General features: G+C 39.9%; 1 protein-coding gene and 1 long non-coding RNA gene across 13 annotated transcripts in view; one reads left to right on the forward strand and one right to left on the reverse strand.

Annotated features, from left to right (window-relative positions):
• LOC107267440 overlaps nt 1–15,593 on the forward strand; it is a 60,582-nt gene that overhangs the window by 40,612 nt on the left and 4,377 nt on the right. For 9 of the 12 annotated variants that reach the window (XM_015739168.2, XM_015739167.2, XM_015739172.2 and 6 more), the window contains 11 exons: nt 7,399–7,642; nt 8,092–8,293; nt 8,395–8,616; nt 8,849–8,998; nt 9,159–9,510; nt 13,534–13,664; nt 13,737–13,982; nt 14,065–14,320; nt 14,391–14,618; nt 14,709–14,889; nt 15,032–15,223. In XM_015739168.2, the coding sequence (XP_015594654.1) occupies nt 7,399–7,642; nt 8,092–8,293; nt 8,395–8,616; nt 8,849–8,998; nt 9,159–9,510; nt 13,534–13,664; nt 13,737–13,982; nt 14,065–14,320; nt 14,391–14,618; nt 14,709–14,889; nt 15,032–15,223 (2,404 nt within the window). Of the gene's footprint in view, nt 1–5,395; nt 5,718–7,398; nt 7,643–8,091; nt 8,294–8,394; nt 8,617–8,848; nt 8,999–9,158; nt 9,511–13,533; nt 13,665–13,736; nt 13,983–14,064; nt 14,321–14,390; nt 14,619–14,708; nt 14,890–15,031; nt 15,224–15,593 lie in introns of those variants that run through there. The other 3 variants (XM_015739173.2, XM_015739175.2, XM_015739176.2) reach the window with 2 other exon arrangements.
• LOC112494301 lies at nt 10,944–13,519 on the reverse strand. Its single transcript, XR_003059590.1, has 2 exons — nt 12,675–13,519; nt 10,944–12,607 (listed from the first exon to the last, which is right to left on the reverse strand). It is a non-coding gene; the product is annotated as an uncharacterized LOC112494301 (long non-coding RNA).

Raw genomic sequence — 15,593 nt, forward strand, 5'->3', positions numbered from 1 at the left:
CCCCCACCGTCTCACACCCCTCCTTCGAGTTTTACCGCGTTTCGCTGTGTAAAAAAAAAGCGTGGCGCACTTCAACCCCCAGACACTCTTAAACTCCCTCGAGCGCCATATTCTTTCTGTACTCCTGGAAGATCTTCAAGAAGTTCGAGACGAGATTGGATAAGGTGGGGGAAAAAAAAAAGATTGAAAAAAAGTGTCTATATATATTTTTCGTAATTATTAATTCAACGTGAGATAATAACGATAATTCTGTCTGATAATATTGAAAATATACGTATTATTTTATTTACGTCGATCGATGACGCTTTGATGTTTTGTCTCCGCTTTTAGTTTTCCATGTTGGTACTACTATTTTTTTTTTTTTTTTTCATTACCGACAATCAAGCGCTGCGCCGTGCACAATTCTGCCCTGGTGAATTCTCATTGAAATCTACATTTACCACCGAGCCAGACGAACGAATTCCAGACGGGAAATAACATGGGAATAAGTCAAATAAGAATGTGGCGAAATGCTTGCGGCCAGAGGCGGAACCAAGAGCGTGTACCGGTAACCATTCGAATTTTCTAAAGTCACGGAAGGATGAGAGGTTAACCGTACATTTCTGTATTGCGTTTTTGTTGTATACGATAGTTAATACTTTTCTACGAGTCATGGAAAAGCCATTAACCTAATGAAGAACGTTGCTTCCGTCAACATGACCTTCAAATGGACTCTTAGAATCGTATCATTCTATAGAATCTTTTGTTACCTTAGAATCAAAGGTCTTGATCCTTCACTCGAAGAATGACGATTATTAATAATAATTTATTCTCTTATATGGTATCTGGTGCGAGATAGTTTTTAATTTCGAAGTAATTAAGTAACCGAATAATAATTAGCCATCTGATAAATGATTCTATATACCTGTCGGTATGGCAGATCTGCTAATGGCTATATCCTGTTGGCGGAGGAACGAAGCTTAGTGATATCAGCGAGTCAATAGATTTAAAAGTTGCCGGGAAACTTTTTAATTACTCTTATATATATATATATATATATATATATATATATATATATATATATATATATATATATATATATATATATATATATATATATATATATATATATATATATATATATATATATATATATATATATAGGGACGCCTTTCGCTATCTTAATTAGTAATGTCTGCAATGAATGGACCCAACTTCTCTGAATCTATTCATATAGCGCAGCGCGAGAGTCTCGTTTGAAACTTGGCGCCAAGGTCGAACTTTATTTTTCATAGTGGCATATCTCGCGTCCTTTTTTATCGTGTGAATTCCTGTTAAGAGAAGAAAGAAAAACAATCCAGAAGCGAAACGTGTATGGTCAGTAACGGAAACTACTGGACAGTCTAGTTAAAAATATTTCTGGCAATCTCCTGAGCCAATATAAAAACTTCATCTGTACGAATTTCGGTTCGTTTTGCATTCTCATAACTTTGAATAACTTTGCCACCGAGATTGCCTGGGGATATATTATATACAATACCGACCGAGTCTCATTATAGTCTTCTAGTTACCATCGGATACAGATATGTACAACAAGATGGCGGCCTCCTAGCGAGCCTCGTACCCGTGTAATTTGCACCCAGCCAGGATAGCTATATCAAGCGTTATTATGAGCGACGAACAATATACAAAATGCTTCGTAATTAACGGTCACCGCAAGGGCTAGTAATGCAGTAAGTAGACAGTTGTCGCCGTACTACGTTCCCTGACCCGAACCCTTCCTAACTTAACACCTAACCCCAGAAGCCCTCGCCGCAAACAACCGAGTGCAAATGGCAAATGCAAAGTTTCTTCCCAACTTCACTTAATAGGATTCTCCGACTCCTGCGGGATTACGAGAGGACAAATATTTTACTGCGGGAGCCGCCGCTTCTGGATACGATTAAACGTACTGTTGACGATGACATTAAAGGTGTTTGGAGGGCTAGTCGAGAGTAGTGGTTTTAGATAGCATTCAGCCTGTGTAAATCAACATTATTTTTCATACAATTTTCGTTGGTTGAAAAAAATTTTTTTCCTACCACAGCTTACTTTCGTGTTATTTATGTGTTAAAGTCAACTTTTTTTCGTATCTGTCCTGGATTTCAATGAAAATCACTATTATGGCGTATTTTCCTAAATCGTTGATGAAATTTTGGATTTCTCTCGTGTCAACGATATTGGCTGGCATCGATTCGTCTCGGTGACGAACGAGCCAATTTGTTTGTGAAAATTTGACGGGATAGTTGGGAGAGAAGTTGGCGATGCTAGCAATTCGACTGGGCAACCGTTTGACAGTTTACATTAGAGTCCTACGGTCAACGAAACGCGCCGAGGTCGTTTCTCTTTGAGCGAAATTGAAAAAACTTATTTTCCCGCAATTCGGACACGAGTTGTTAGTTAATACTCGTACATATTAAACTGTCTGCTTGTATATACATATAATACATAACGTGTACGAGGAAAATGGATAAAGCCAAAAGTTTCGTACAATAATTTGGACTAGTATAGTAAATAAGTTCGTCTCTCTCGCACTCGCGTTGAATAATGAAAAATGAACCGAATCCAAGATCTCTGTACGGTAGACGGTGACGAAAAAACATAGTCGATTATAGCTCAGTGTAATCAGAGTAGCAGCAATTTCTAAACGCATTTCGTCCTGTCTCCGATTACGCGCATTAGATCCTAAGGCTTCCCAGCAAGTTCATTAGACGCCGCATGGCTTCGCAGTTTCTCCTCCCTTATGCGACCCGTGCAAATCAGTGTCTCCTCCTGCTTCCAATTTTCTATGTTATTTACATATAGATATATTATAGTATGTACAGTATATGCGTATACTCAGGTATACACTTTACTATAGCATATTAATACTACAGTTGAATCTTTCATACAAGCTGGTGGTTGCTCGAACGGAATTGCTGGACGTTATGAAAAATTGTGACGACAGAAATAAAAAAAAATAATAATGAAATTAATAGGGAGGATTAATTAAAGAATCGAAATGACCGCTGGGAGATTTAGATGAGAAAACGTTGAAGAGTTCAAAGGTAGCTGCGGTTTACGTGATCCGCGTAATTATTTATCCAGACGGTTATAAAGGAACCAAAGACTTCTGGACTCTTCGTGAACCGCACACGTGAGACCCGAAGAATCCCTAGGTGGGAATTGAAAATAAAAAAGTGCTCGATCGCCTGGCCGGTAATTTTTTCTTTCTCTTCGTTCTGACGCTGGACAAATTTTTTGAATAGCTGAACGAAGCGTAATGACAGACGGGACGGGACTAATGGACGGGTGGGGACGAAATGAGATCAATAGAGAAAAGAAGGAAAAAATTGCGTTTCAGTAATTTCGAATCTGGTATATTTTGCCGCCTTGTACATTTACCAGAAATGTCCTACTGTGCGACCTGATTCGCGCTTTGGAGACCAGAATTTTTGCTTTTATTTTGTGGGGTTCTATACCTGTTTTTCTTTGATTAAATTTTTTTCTCGTTCAATTCCTTCAACGTGATTCGATCAGTTTGTTAATCTCACCGTGAACATTGACAAACTTTCGCGATGAGTTGCCGCTCGAGCGGGCACTTTTTTGTTTCTTTTGAATATTCGACTTTTTAATTTCAATCAGTCGTAATACATCGGGTGAGTGACATAATGGGTTAATATTGTGTAATATGAAATAACTTGGTGTAAATTCGTGATAAGAGGAGTGGCAATTTTTCTTTATTATCTTACAGAGACTATAGGGAGACACTTTAAATCGATTAGAAAGAGCTCATAAATGAGTACCTTGATAGCCAAACAAAGTTATCCACCATTTTGATCATAGTATAGCCGCGTAATATGTGGTCCGTGAGAAAATTAAAAAAAATTCTTTTTATTTTCCAATTTTCCTATTTTATCGCCATCAAAAACTGGCCTCTCCAGCAGCGTAGCCGAGAACGAATTTTATTATCAGAAAGCTGATATCGAAAGTGAGGTTATACCATATAGATAAATGGATATTTCCCATATTGGGATGGACTTTCGATAAAACGATTTTACAGCCTTCAATTTTCTGCCCTTGTGCGTGCGTATGTGTATATACGCTCATGCATATAAGTGCATCGATGCATATACGGATTCATCTATATTGGCTGTCCAGATGATAGGCGAACCAAGTGCTCCTTCCTTCTAGAAGCTGCGCTTTTTTTTTTTTTTTTTTTTTTTTTTCCGCTGACGCCTATACGGGGTTAGGAACCGGACGAAGGTCCGAGATGAATCGACGGCGCCTACCGACGCCAGAAAAATAGAGCGCCCTGGGCCGGTGATGGCGTCGATGAATTTTTTTTTTTTTTTTTTTTTTTTTTTTTTCCCCGGTACTATTAGGTAAACGAGGTCGACAGATAAAATTTGATTGTACGAACGTCAAGGATGCCCAATCGATATCTCATATGCATGCGTATGAGTGCATGCAATTAAATGCATTCGATGCAGTTTCTGCTGCCTGCTGTTAACGCCGAAGGAACTCCAATGTGAGAATCAAGACGCACGTAGATTCTTTAAGGAAGCTGGCGAACCGTTTAAATGAAGACAAAGTATACATTGGATTGAGCAAATGGGCTAGGTCGTCGACTGTCCTAATTACAAGTGAATTGCAAGTCAATTTAGTCCGGACAGCAAATAACATACGATTAGTATAATTTGTTATGTAGGCATAGGTAAGGATAAGAGGGAATTTATGGGAAATCTTGTATTATTGAAATTTATTATGCATATTTGTCCATCCAAATTAACGCGCGTTTATATGGTGAGTCAAAAAAGTCACAGGTAATGATACAACGGGAATTATTGTGTAAGTTTGAAGATTTTGTGAAATTCATAAATCCTTGAGAAACCAATATCAGAAATAGCCATATATCGTATTGCATTCTGTAACCAACCTTATCATTTCTATCTAATAGCAGCTGAATCTGACACTATTGTACACTGGTGTTTTCAAAGGTTCCGTATCGATTGGCTCGTGTAAAAATAATAAAAGAAAAGTAGCGAAAGAGGGTAAAAGAGTGAGAGAGAAGGAGAAAGATCGAAAAAAAAGGGTGTCAAGAGTCCCTTAACACAAAAGTAAAAAGTTAATTGGACGACAGTCCTTTGGCCACGATGAGCTTCAATATAAAGAGAAAGAAGAGACAGAACAGAGGAGACATCATGTCGAACTATAGAAACTGAAAGAGAACAGACGCTACTGGCAAGACCTATAAAGTGCTGAACTGGAGGGTAAAAGGGTATCTTCTGTAGAAGAAGAATAGAAGAAAGATAATAAAAGGGGACAAAGCAAAGGACGATAAAGAGAAAAGAGAGAAGGGAAAAAAACAGACGGTCAGGTCTTGTCACTTGGGAAATGCGCTGTGCGTTTTATGCGTTTATCTACATTGCGTGTTTTCCTACCATACCGACAGAGTAGGACTCGAGAAGGCGCCTCGCCGGTATCCATCAAGCTACGTAACGCCACCGCAGGGAATAAAGATGGCCAATACGTTTTCTCATTCCTCGCAATTCGCACCGTTTTCCCATTCCGACCCTGAGCAGGAAAATTAAGGGTTTTGAACTTTTCTTCTCAACAAGAGGAATACACAACAGTCAGGATTCTCTGGCTATCGCGTCTTTCAACAACCTCTACGCTTACGACGTAAAGCCAGACACGCTCTTTCATTGTATACATAGGTCTGTACTTCGCTTTATTCGCTTCTCCTTTCACTTCCCTAATCCGACGCGTCCTTCTTCGCCTTCCTTAATCCGCTTGCACAATCTCTACGTAACTGGATACTGAATCCCATTCCTGTACCGAACCAGCATAGCTCAAGTCTCGACCACCGATCTTTTTCCATTCTCTTTCCAAGACTCCACATCTTTTGTTCCATTTGTCCTTCACCCTAATTATCTTCACAAAAATCTTTATTTCACTTGATTAAAGGAAAAATTCACGGTAATTAAATTTAGCACGTCTAATCTGACTTTTATCGTTACCCACAATGCACACAGAGATGCTGCTTGTCTCTGCTCCTATTTCGTCTTTTTTATTTGTACCAGAAACAAGACTCATTATTTGCTATACGTCACCCACTCTATACGAACAGTATTCTATGGTACCTTGGGTCGTCAAGCAACCATCTGACAATTTAATCTACACCTGCACGCGTCCTTTCTGCTGCCCTAAATCTTCCTTTATCACGCCAACCGCCTTTGTCTTACAAATCCGGACTTCATTTTGTATATGAACCAACACTTGCAACAATTACAAACAATGTAGTTGTACGTATGTTCCTTTGTAATTTCTCTCTCCCTTCTCGTACTCGCTGTTGGATCACTGTATGCCAAGTAAACAGTAAAATCTACCACTGCAAACTACGGCGCAACATCCATTTGGTTTGCGCGCCAGATTCAAACGTGTACTGTGTCTGTTAATGGTAAGAAATAATGCATCGAGAACGAAGCTCTTGTACAGGGCATGGATTATGCAGATAATTAACTCAGTCACGTTTATATAGCTAGTAGCTAATGTTCTTGGACATCGCAAAGTTTATTATAACGTGCAAAGGTACAGTTTTAGTTATTTTTTATGCAATCATTTTTTTCTCTTGTAATATACAGCCTGATGAAGTATACGTCTTTTCATATGGTGCGTACGGGGTACGTGCGTTTAAGCAATGTTTCTAAGGTGGATTCAATGAATATTTCATTGCCTTGCAATCTTATGGGATATGCGGAAATCGTATTGCGGTTCAAATTGTTCTCACAATGTTTTTTCCGCATTAACTTGACGGTCTTTTGTGTTTATTTTTCACGCTCTCAACTCTTCAACCTTTCACCTCTGGAACCAGAGGCCAATATCATTTCTCCGGATTGCTTTCACGATACTCCCGGCTTCTTATGTATCTTGTACTTACATATATAGGATATCTTGTTCATATATATATATAACGGGATAGGATATTCAATTCCTACAGTAATTGGATGGTAAACGGAGAATTTCGATAGCTGAACACGTGCAGCACGATAGAAATACAAAATCGATCTGCCCATTACTTTATCATTGCCATATTAATAATCTAGCTTATAGCCTAAATACATATTGTCAAATATATTAATTCGTGTCGAATACGTGTCAATTTGAAGGATGCTAATAAAATATTTGTAGATTCCTGTTTTATCATGTTTCTTGATATGATATTAAAATTTCATGTAATTTTATTTCATTAAATTAAGCTCCAACCATATCGACAATCTAGTTTGATTAATAATTATCCGAAATACGCAGTTATGTATAATTGTTATCAGCTAATAATTAATGAACGTATCGATGATAAATGAAGTCAACCTATATACGTTTCTATATGATTTTCAGGTATATCGGGGGCCATGCTGGCACTGGAGCATTCGGTATCTCCAAGGTTAATCGTAGCCGCTTCCCATACGGCGTTATCTGGAAATTTGTCGGTTCTGATTTTGGAATTACCGACATTCGAAAAATCCGTGACTTCGGTGTCGACCACCACCGAGGATGCGGATATCATTATGGAAGAGGACGAGGATGATGAGATAGGGGGTCAAAGTCGTAACGAAGTATTCGGCGTACCGTTGGTACTGAGGTAGAAAAAAAGATTTTTTTTTGAAAGAATCTAAACTTCCTTTTTTTGACAATTCCTATTTTTCCTTTATTTGTCTCCTTTTTTTCCAACCTGGTGAAGTTGACGATATCGGGTTTTATAGCTCTCGAGTATCTCGTCAATCACTTCGCGTCGAATGGATCGACTTGTCCACGGATGATTAGCTCGCTCGAGCTGCTAACAGCCCATTAATCCATTTCCTTTGTTTCCTCTTCTTTCTCGCTCTTCGAGCCGAACCAACCTCTCTCTCTCTCTCCCTCTCTCTCTCTCTCTCTTTCCCCGTAGGCTTCCCTGAAATATCGTGAAAACCCAGGATGAGAATGGACGTCAGCAATGTTGCGACGCTCGAACGATCCTCTCGGTTAAAGACCAGACGAAAAATGGAGTCTCCATTGTCTCTGCTATTAATATTGTGCTCTGTGTTGTGTCAGAGTTCTACGACTGGATGGCTTCAGCTCGGAGCTGGTGGGCGAAGTTCCCGTGGAAAATGTAGCAGCTTCCGGCGGAAATGTCTCCCTCGTGATACCCTGCGGCTTCTTTTCACGTGGCGGTACTTACTCCCTTCAGGTACAGCAAAAGTCTTCAGCGTCTCAAGACAAATTTATCGACGTCACCGACCTTCATGAGCTTCAGGTACGCTTTGTGATAATTCTGTAATCGATTGGTAGGCTTTTAAGGATTAATGATAGTTTAGAGAAAAATTTGTAAAATAACATTTCATATTTCTTACACAGATGAAAACCAGTCTGGACGTAAGATGGCCGACTCCTTCTCTGTCCTTGGAACCACAACACTTGAAAACTTATCCTGGACAGCCAGTTCTGGCGACTTTGGAATACGCTGGGATATCCTGCACACCATCTGCAGGGGTTCCTGTAACCACCTACTCTTTGCAACTCATATATTGCGGTGCCAGCGTGCTGTCCTGTGACCCACGTAATAAGACTCACGTACAGGTAAGGTCGACTGGCAGATGACTGCTGGGAAGCTTAAATACTTTCTCAGGTCGTCGAACTCTGACCAGAACCTTTATCCTTCTTTTAGTATTATTTTTTATCCATTCTATCGATTCTATATCCAAGACATTATTCATGCTTCAATCTCTTTCCTCACTCTTGCCGATTACTATTTTCCACCTATTCACCCAAACGCCAGTGCAAGGCAGAAATGAAGTCGTGTGGCTTGCAGGCGCTGTACACCGAGGAGGTCAAAGGGTTTCCTCTTCAAAGGGTCGTTACTCTACGGTGCGAATTTTTTGGATTGGCTGGCCATTACGCCCTCAGACTTAAACCAACAGACGCTAATCCGAGTGCTCCGACTACTAGCGCCTACATCAAGGTGAGTATATATACGTCCTTCGACAAGATGAAAAGTTAGGTTAGGTAGTGTCTAGGAAAATTCATCCTAGAGACCACTGACCTCAGGAAGGCGTAGCCATCGCATTTAACTAGGAATGAGACAAGTTTCTTATTGAGAAATCTAATCTAATTGATTACAGGTCGAGTGGTCGGATCAGTTTGTCTTCAACGTTCACGCCCGATCGGTAAAGCCTTGCGTCGGAAGTACCGGTGGCATATCGGTCCTCTTCGAGTATCCTTCCTGTCGCCTCCAGGGCGACCGTGTAAGGGTGTATGGCCGACTTAGAGCCGACGTGGCTTCCCTGGCTCCTCCATCGAGCCTCCATTACGTGGCCGAACTGAAAGCACCACCGGGAAAGCACACACTCACTTTCGACTGCGACATATTCACCGAGAGGTTCGTCGAGTATTGCTTCGTCTACGTTAGCGAAGCCATCAACGGCGCCATGACGGAAGTCAGAGTCGACTGCATACCTACATATCCTCTGCAAGGTCAGCCATTGTCACGTTTCATTTAATTTTTCTCCTCTTGAATTTCAGACAACCCCATGGAACTTTGTTGGGAATAATGGATGCCACAATGATGTACCGACTTGCAGGCCTTCATTGTCCTCTGTAATAAAGTACAGGGAAATTCGAATAATTGTATCAAAATATTACTTAAAAAAAATCTACTTTATTGAGAGATTTTTCTCCAATTCTATCTTCAGCTTCAGTCTCGTTTTCCGGTTTACCATGTACTGCTCTACCCATTCAAGTCCAAACTGTCCAATGGCACAGCAGGGATTTTGTTGATAGTAGTACACTGTCCGAGTATTACATGATATATAGAGGGGTTGCTACGTTGTCTCTCGCAACCCTCACATGGAGGGTGGAAAATTTACGTAGATACAACTCACGGCAACCCTAACGAACTTCTATTGATTAAATGCTACACTGTGAATTACTTCACAACGATTCCCAACGATTAACGTACCTGGTATTATTCTTTCTGGAAAACCCTGCGTCTCGGCTGACAACAGACTTATCCATGATTTATAATACTGACAGATTTATTTTTTTTTTTTAATATATCTTTTTCTCTCCACAGGGACGGGGATGCCCTCTGTGTAGTATCGTCGTAACCTGCTCTGGAATCTTGGATTCAAAGTCTGAGATATTCCTGATATTGTTTTGAAAGAATAGGGAGGACTGGATCAAATATTATTTTCTTTCAAGTATCATCCCTTTGGGTCTGCGGTGATGATACTTGAGGCGTCAAAAGCAAAATCGATGGGTTCCCCATTGCCTCATCCCTCAACCCCCTGGTATAAGTAGTCAAGTATGACTGACGTGGACAGAGACTCGCGCAATCGAATACGACGCGGATTGATGATTCCATCATAAATCGTCATGAGGAATCTTGCGTTTAGGAATTTTCCTCGATATCATCTATGACGGATGGTGCCTTTATGGATACCGCTTAATGGTGTATGACGATACTGCTCTAGTAGATGAGAACGAAGGGATAGGAAATTGTGATTTGCTTGATGACAGTCCCTGGTATCTCTGTGAATTTCGGAATACTGGATACCAACGCGAATGGATGAACTAAGCTTTCGGAATGGCGAATCATTGTGAACGGGACTTAATGCTCGTTTGACATAGCTTTTCAGATAAACGAATATCTTGTTATACTTGAGTGAATTCTCTGAAAATGGATTTTCCCTTCTGAGGAAAATTCAAATTTTTCATGAATTTTGATTATACCTCTAATTTTATTAGTGTCCTTACAGACTTTGAAAATTGTTCTGGAGTTTCTTATTGTACTTTTATCTCGTGGAATTTTATTTGTTTGGACACAATCTCCATTGGTATTACGGATTCTAACAGCTTAAGAGTCTCAAGAAAAAGTTTGTAAATAATCTGGCTGTTTTCTTCTTTTTTTTTTTTTCTTTCTAGACAAGACGCAGAACGTTCAATCTTCTTCGATGCTTTCACATTATACGATATTGACAGCGGATTCCACGTATCAGGGTCTACGCACGTACATTATACGTTAGACATAAAATTAATGCCTGCTCACGTGTCTCATGAATCTTATCAGGCAATAGTCACTCCAACTTTATGCAAGTGGCTGATGGATTTCGTACTAACTCTAGTAAGTGTGAATGATCGCTGTTCTTCTTTGACGAGATCTTTGTTGAGATGCACTTAAGAAAATTTATCTTTCAATTACGTACTTTGAATAACTGTATGATCGGATATCATAATGACTTTTGACGTTGAGAACCTCTGAGCTACTTTGGCAAGCAATTTACGTAAATAATCTTGGGCTCCCATGATGAGAGCACTTCGGCGTGTACTGCGACCCAGATTTAACAGGACAAAAGGAAGTAAAAGTGCTCCCTTTTCTTCTTCTTCTTCCTTCTCAGCGACTTCTTCAGGGATTGGCTGGTGTGGAGCCGTCGCCACGCAGTTTGTTCGTTCATTATTTCCGACAATTCAAAGAGAGAAAAGTCAAAAGTAAAGAAAGTCGGTGTGGCGGAAGTGAAATTAAAAAACTCTCAATGAATAAGATAAATTCCTTTCAGAAAGTAAAATTCGTTCACATTGTATATTGTATTAGATTGATGAAACGTGTCGAGAATTATTTCAATATATTTCGTGAACGATCGTATTTTTTCCTTCCAGCACGATGCACGAGTTATATTTTACAAATTTACAAAATTATTTGCGTAAGCGTTCCAATTTAATTGCGAGTTTATTCTTGCGAAATTTCAATTTGTACCTTGTAGCCAACATGGTTATGGAAGAAGATCTGATCGTTCAAGCTTTGCTCTCCCTCTGTCTCTCGGTCTTCTGCCACTGTTGCGGTACTCTAGGTACTTTACTCGGTACCCGGTGCTAACGACCAGCAAGAAAATTACGTTTAAAGAAAACAGGTAACCTCATTTAAATACCGAATCAGCCAGACAAGAAGATTCTCGCAGGAAGCAACGCTAAAGGAATTATCTGCATTTGCATATAAACTGCACTTGAACCCTCTTGCAACGTGGTTGGAAGTGGGCACGAGGCTTTCACTAGAGACGGGACACTAGCTCCTTTCTCTTTGCTTCTTCTCTCGCGCCCTTTTTCATTCTAGAAGTTATCCCTTCGTATAAGTAGAAAACATTACCACGAGTGCTCGTCTAAGTTATGGAAGGGTCTTTCAGGTTATACTGATCCAATGAAATATTCGTTTAAGGATACAAACTTCTTCGAGTACTTTAATCGAATAGAAAAAAAAAAAAGGAAAATTGGCCTTTTACAATATATAAGGGACACTGGTAGCAGCTCTGGAAGGGATCTGATGAATAACGAAAGTATTTTTATTTCCCCTGTACTTTTCGTCATAAAATTTGAATCGTAACAGCAGCTGACACAAATACCTATACACACTCTTTCTTTAGCAATTCAGTTGAAAGTGAATAACCTAAAGACTGTCAAATCCGACCGATATCACCAATCCGGATAATCTCATATAATATCCATTGTGTGAAGAGTCGACTTAGGTTGTACGTCGCGACGGCATTCTTTTCGCCATCATTCGTCAAGCTACGTGGCGACACTGGTGACAAATGGAGAAAGCTTTCCTCGTTTGATATATGTATATCCACAGCACTTATAAGACGAACCAGGGAATTTCCATGATGTTTTCATGAAACCAGACTGAATTTCCCGCTTGGATCTTCATCGCTTCCCCAAGCCCTTGTACCTTAATGTTACATCTGTTTTTCCGAGAGAATCAGGTGTGCCATTTTGTTAAACAAATGAACCTACCAGCAGCCATTCTTTTTGTTTTCTACTTTTTTTTTTCTTCCACGCTGGCTGCGTGCGTAGGATAGATACCCCCCTACGTCCTCCTCCCGGTACTATTTGAATCCATAATTCAAGAAGAGGAATTTTTTTTCATTCGTTGCGCAGTTTTATCTCGACGCTGATGTAAGGGGGAAATAAAGTTGGATAATGAGTTGGAAAATTTAATAATGCGGCAAGAGACTTTCCTGTCTTCGTTCACACGCTTTTTCTTTTTTTTCGTTTCTTTTTCTTCTTCCGTTCGATTCAACTGTCTAGTTTACGGTTTCATCCGACACCAGTTATCGTGCTGGATTTAAACGGAGATGATCGACACTAAAACTGATATCTGTATTGCAACTGTAAATCCAATCCCAGTGGCGTTGTCATTGCCGGGCTGAAATTGTATCACCTTAATCGCTTTGACGATCCTTAATCGGATAAACTGGCTCGGATTCAAAAGAAAACTCTACAAAGCTCAATTGACGTCAGGCTTTCCCTTTGACACTTTTAGTATTGGGGATTTCGGATTACCAAAGTTAAAGTTTTGTCTAATGAATTTCCAGGATCATTAATCTCTATAAATAGGGGATGCTAGAAAGTTGTTTTGTTTTATGAAACACAATTTTCTAATCAGGAATATATATATATATACACATATATATGGAAGAAAGTGGACTAATTCTCTAAAACATTTAGACGGGAATGCTGCTGGTTGGGGACCCTGGAGTCAATGGACTCCCTGTAGCAGTTCCTGTGTAGGTGGGACGCGAAATCGTCACAGGTTTTGCGACACGCCACCTCCAAAATACGGTGCAAAATTCTGCCAGGTTGGTAAAACTGTTTTTAACACGAACGTTCTTCATGCGGTCACTCTGTCCAATAATTAACTTGTCCCGCAGGGAAAAGCCGTGGAAACCGAATCGTGCGGCGGGACTGGTGAGCTGGATCTACACGGCATATGGAATCCTGGAGACTGGGAATGCCGGCACGGAACAGGATTAGCTGCGCATAGACCGGAAGTAACGGCGGAAGTCGGTACGAAGTGCCGTTGTGGCTGCGTGGTTAATCTTACCGATGAAAAACCAAGAACGATACTAGCTGCCAGTACTCAGGCATGTCCTGGTCGGTCATTTTGGTTGATTCAGGTATCACAGTCACGAATAAGAATTTTTTTTTAAATCTAGCACTTATAAGAACTCTTGACAAAAGCATTGTATGCATATACAGACAGCAGGAGAATACACGGTGAGATTTCATTTGGACCAAGCAAGATTTCCATGTCCAAAACAATACATAAAAGTTCGCGATGGCGATTCCCTCAGTGCTGAGCTACTCGCAGACGTTGCATTTGATAAAAGTGAACCGCCAACAGGGACAGTAATATCTTCAGAGAACAGTTTACTCGTGGAATTCTTCAGCGACGAAATGGCAGCCGAGATTGAATCCTGTGTCGGTGGTTTTCTCGCCCATGTTATCACGTTCCGTAAGTCTGTCCCAGTGTAGGAAATATTTTTCCTATTCAATATTTAATAAAAAAATATTTTTTACAACAGAAAATCCTACAGCTGATAACGGAACGACAATCTCAACGTTACTTCTAAATCCAAAAGTTATGGCTGCCGCAGGACGATGGGCATTGTGGTTGACGCCTGCTCACTTGGTCGCTGCCTCTCTCCTTATACTCATGTTTCTTGTCTCTGTTATACTTGCCTTGCAATACGCACTCAAGTACAGGAAATATCAGATTGCAGAAGATCTCGACAGTCTGACGGATAATTCAGGTACGTGGAATATATGTACAATAACATTGAAGAAGCTACTGTGTACTTCAACGTTTCGAAACATAACCCCATGTCTCTAATGCATTTCAGCCTGCAGTGGTTCCATGCAAGGACTAGCCAGACGTGCAAGAGCTCTTTCGTCAGCTACTTTGATATCTGAAGTCGTATCCCTAGTACGCTTACCAAGAAGAGGATCTACCAAACATTCGAGACTGGAGGAAGCGCCTGCTGATATCGAGGATGGATATGAGAGCACGGAAACGCAGGCGGAGTGAGTGTTAATTTAGGAGATAATAAATGACTGATGACATTTATATGCTCTAACAGAAATTTTTTAAAAAGACAATTGAATGTCCTTTCCCCTTTTTTCCGCCCTTAAATGTTACTTCAAATCATTTTATACTTATTGCTAGAATCTGTTTAAACGGCAGAGTCGAGGATGAGCAGAGTGTTGACTCTGGTACTTTGAAGCAAAGGGAATCGGACGAGTACGGTTCACAAAAAACTATTGTACCAAGTGTCATGAGCACACCGACGAGACGTTCCTCTACTTCTAGTACTTCGGCACCTGGACAACCCGAGGTCAAGTACGCCCGACCAGTTAAGTAAGTTCGGACTAGGCATGTAGCCTGTTTTATGTATAGAGATTTAAAATATTTTTAACAGGTTTATTGAAATAGCTTTACAAAGATTTACAATTATTTGTACAGTTTTTAAGGTTAATACAATTTTATCAGTTAACGGATTTAACTGTTATCTTTATCTTTATTAATTAAAATTATCGAATGTGCACGTCAGCTGCATGCATTGTACAATTTCTGTATATATATATATATATATATATATTGGTTGCTCGACTAGTTCTGTATAATAGAAAGTCGATACTGTATAAACGTTCTTCAGATATATTTAACAGCTAGCTATTTCACTGTAGTAATTTTATTCTAATTGGTTGCTCGACTAGTTCTGTATAAT

This window comes from Cephus cinctus, unplaced genomic scaffold (assembly GCF_000341935.2).
Source record: "Cephus cinctus unplaced genomic scaffold, Ccin1 Ccin1_scaffold0401, whole genome shotgun sequence".
NCBI classification, from domain to species: Eukaryota; Metazoa; Arthropoda; class Insecta; order Hymenoptera; family Cephidae; genus Cephus; species Cephus cinctus.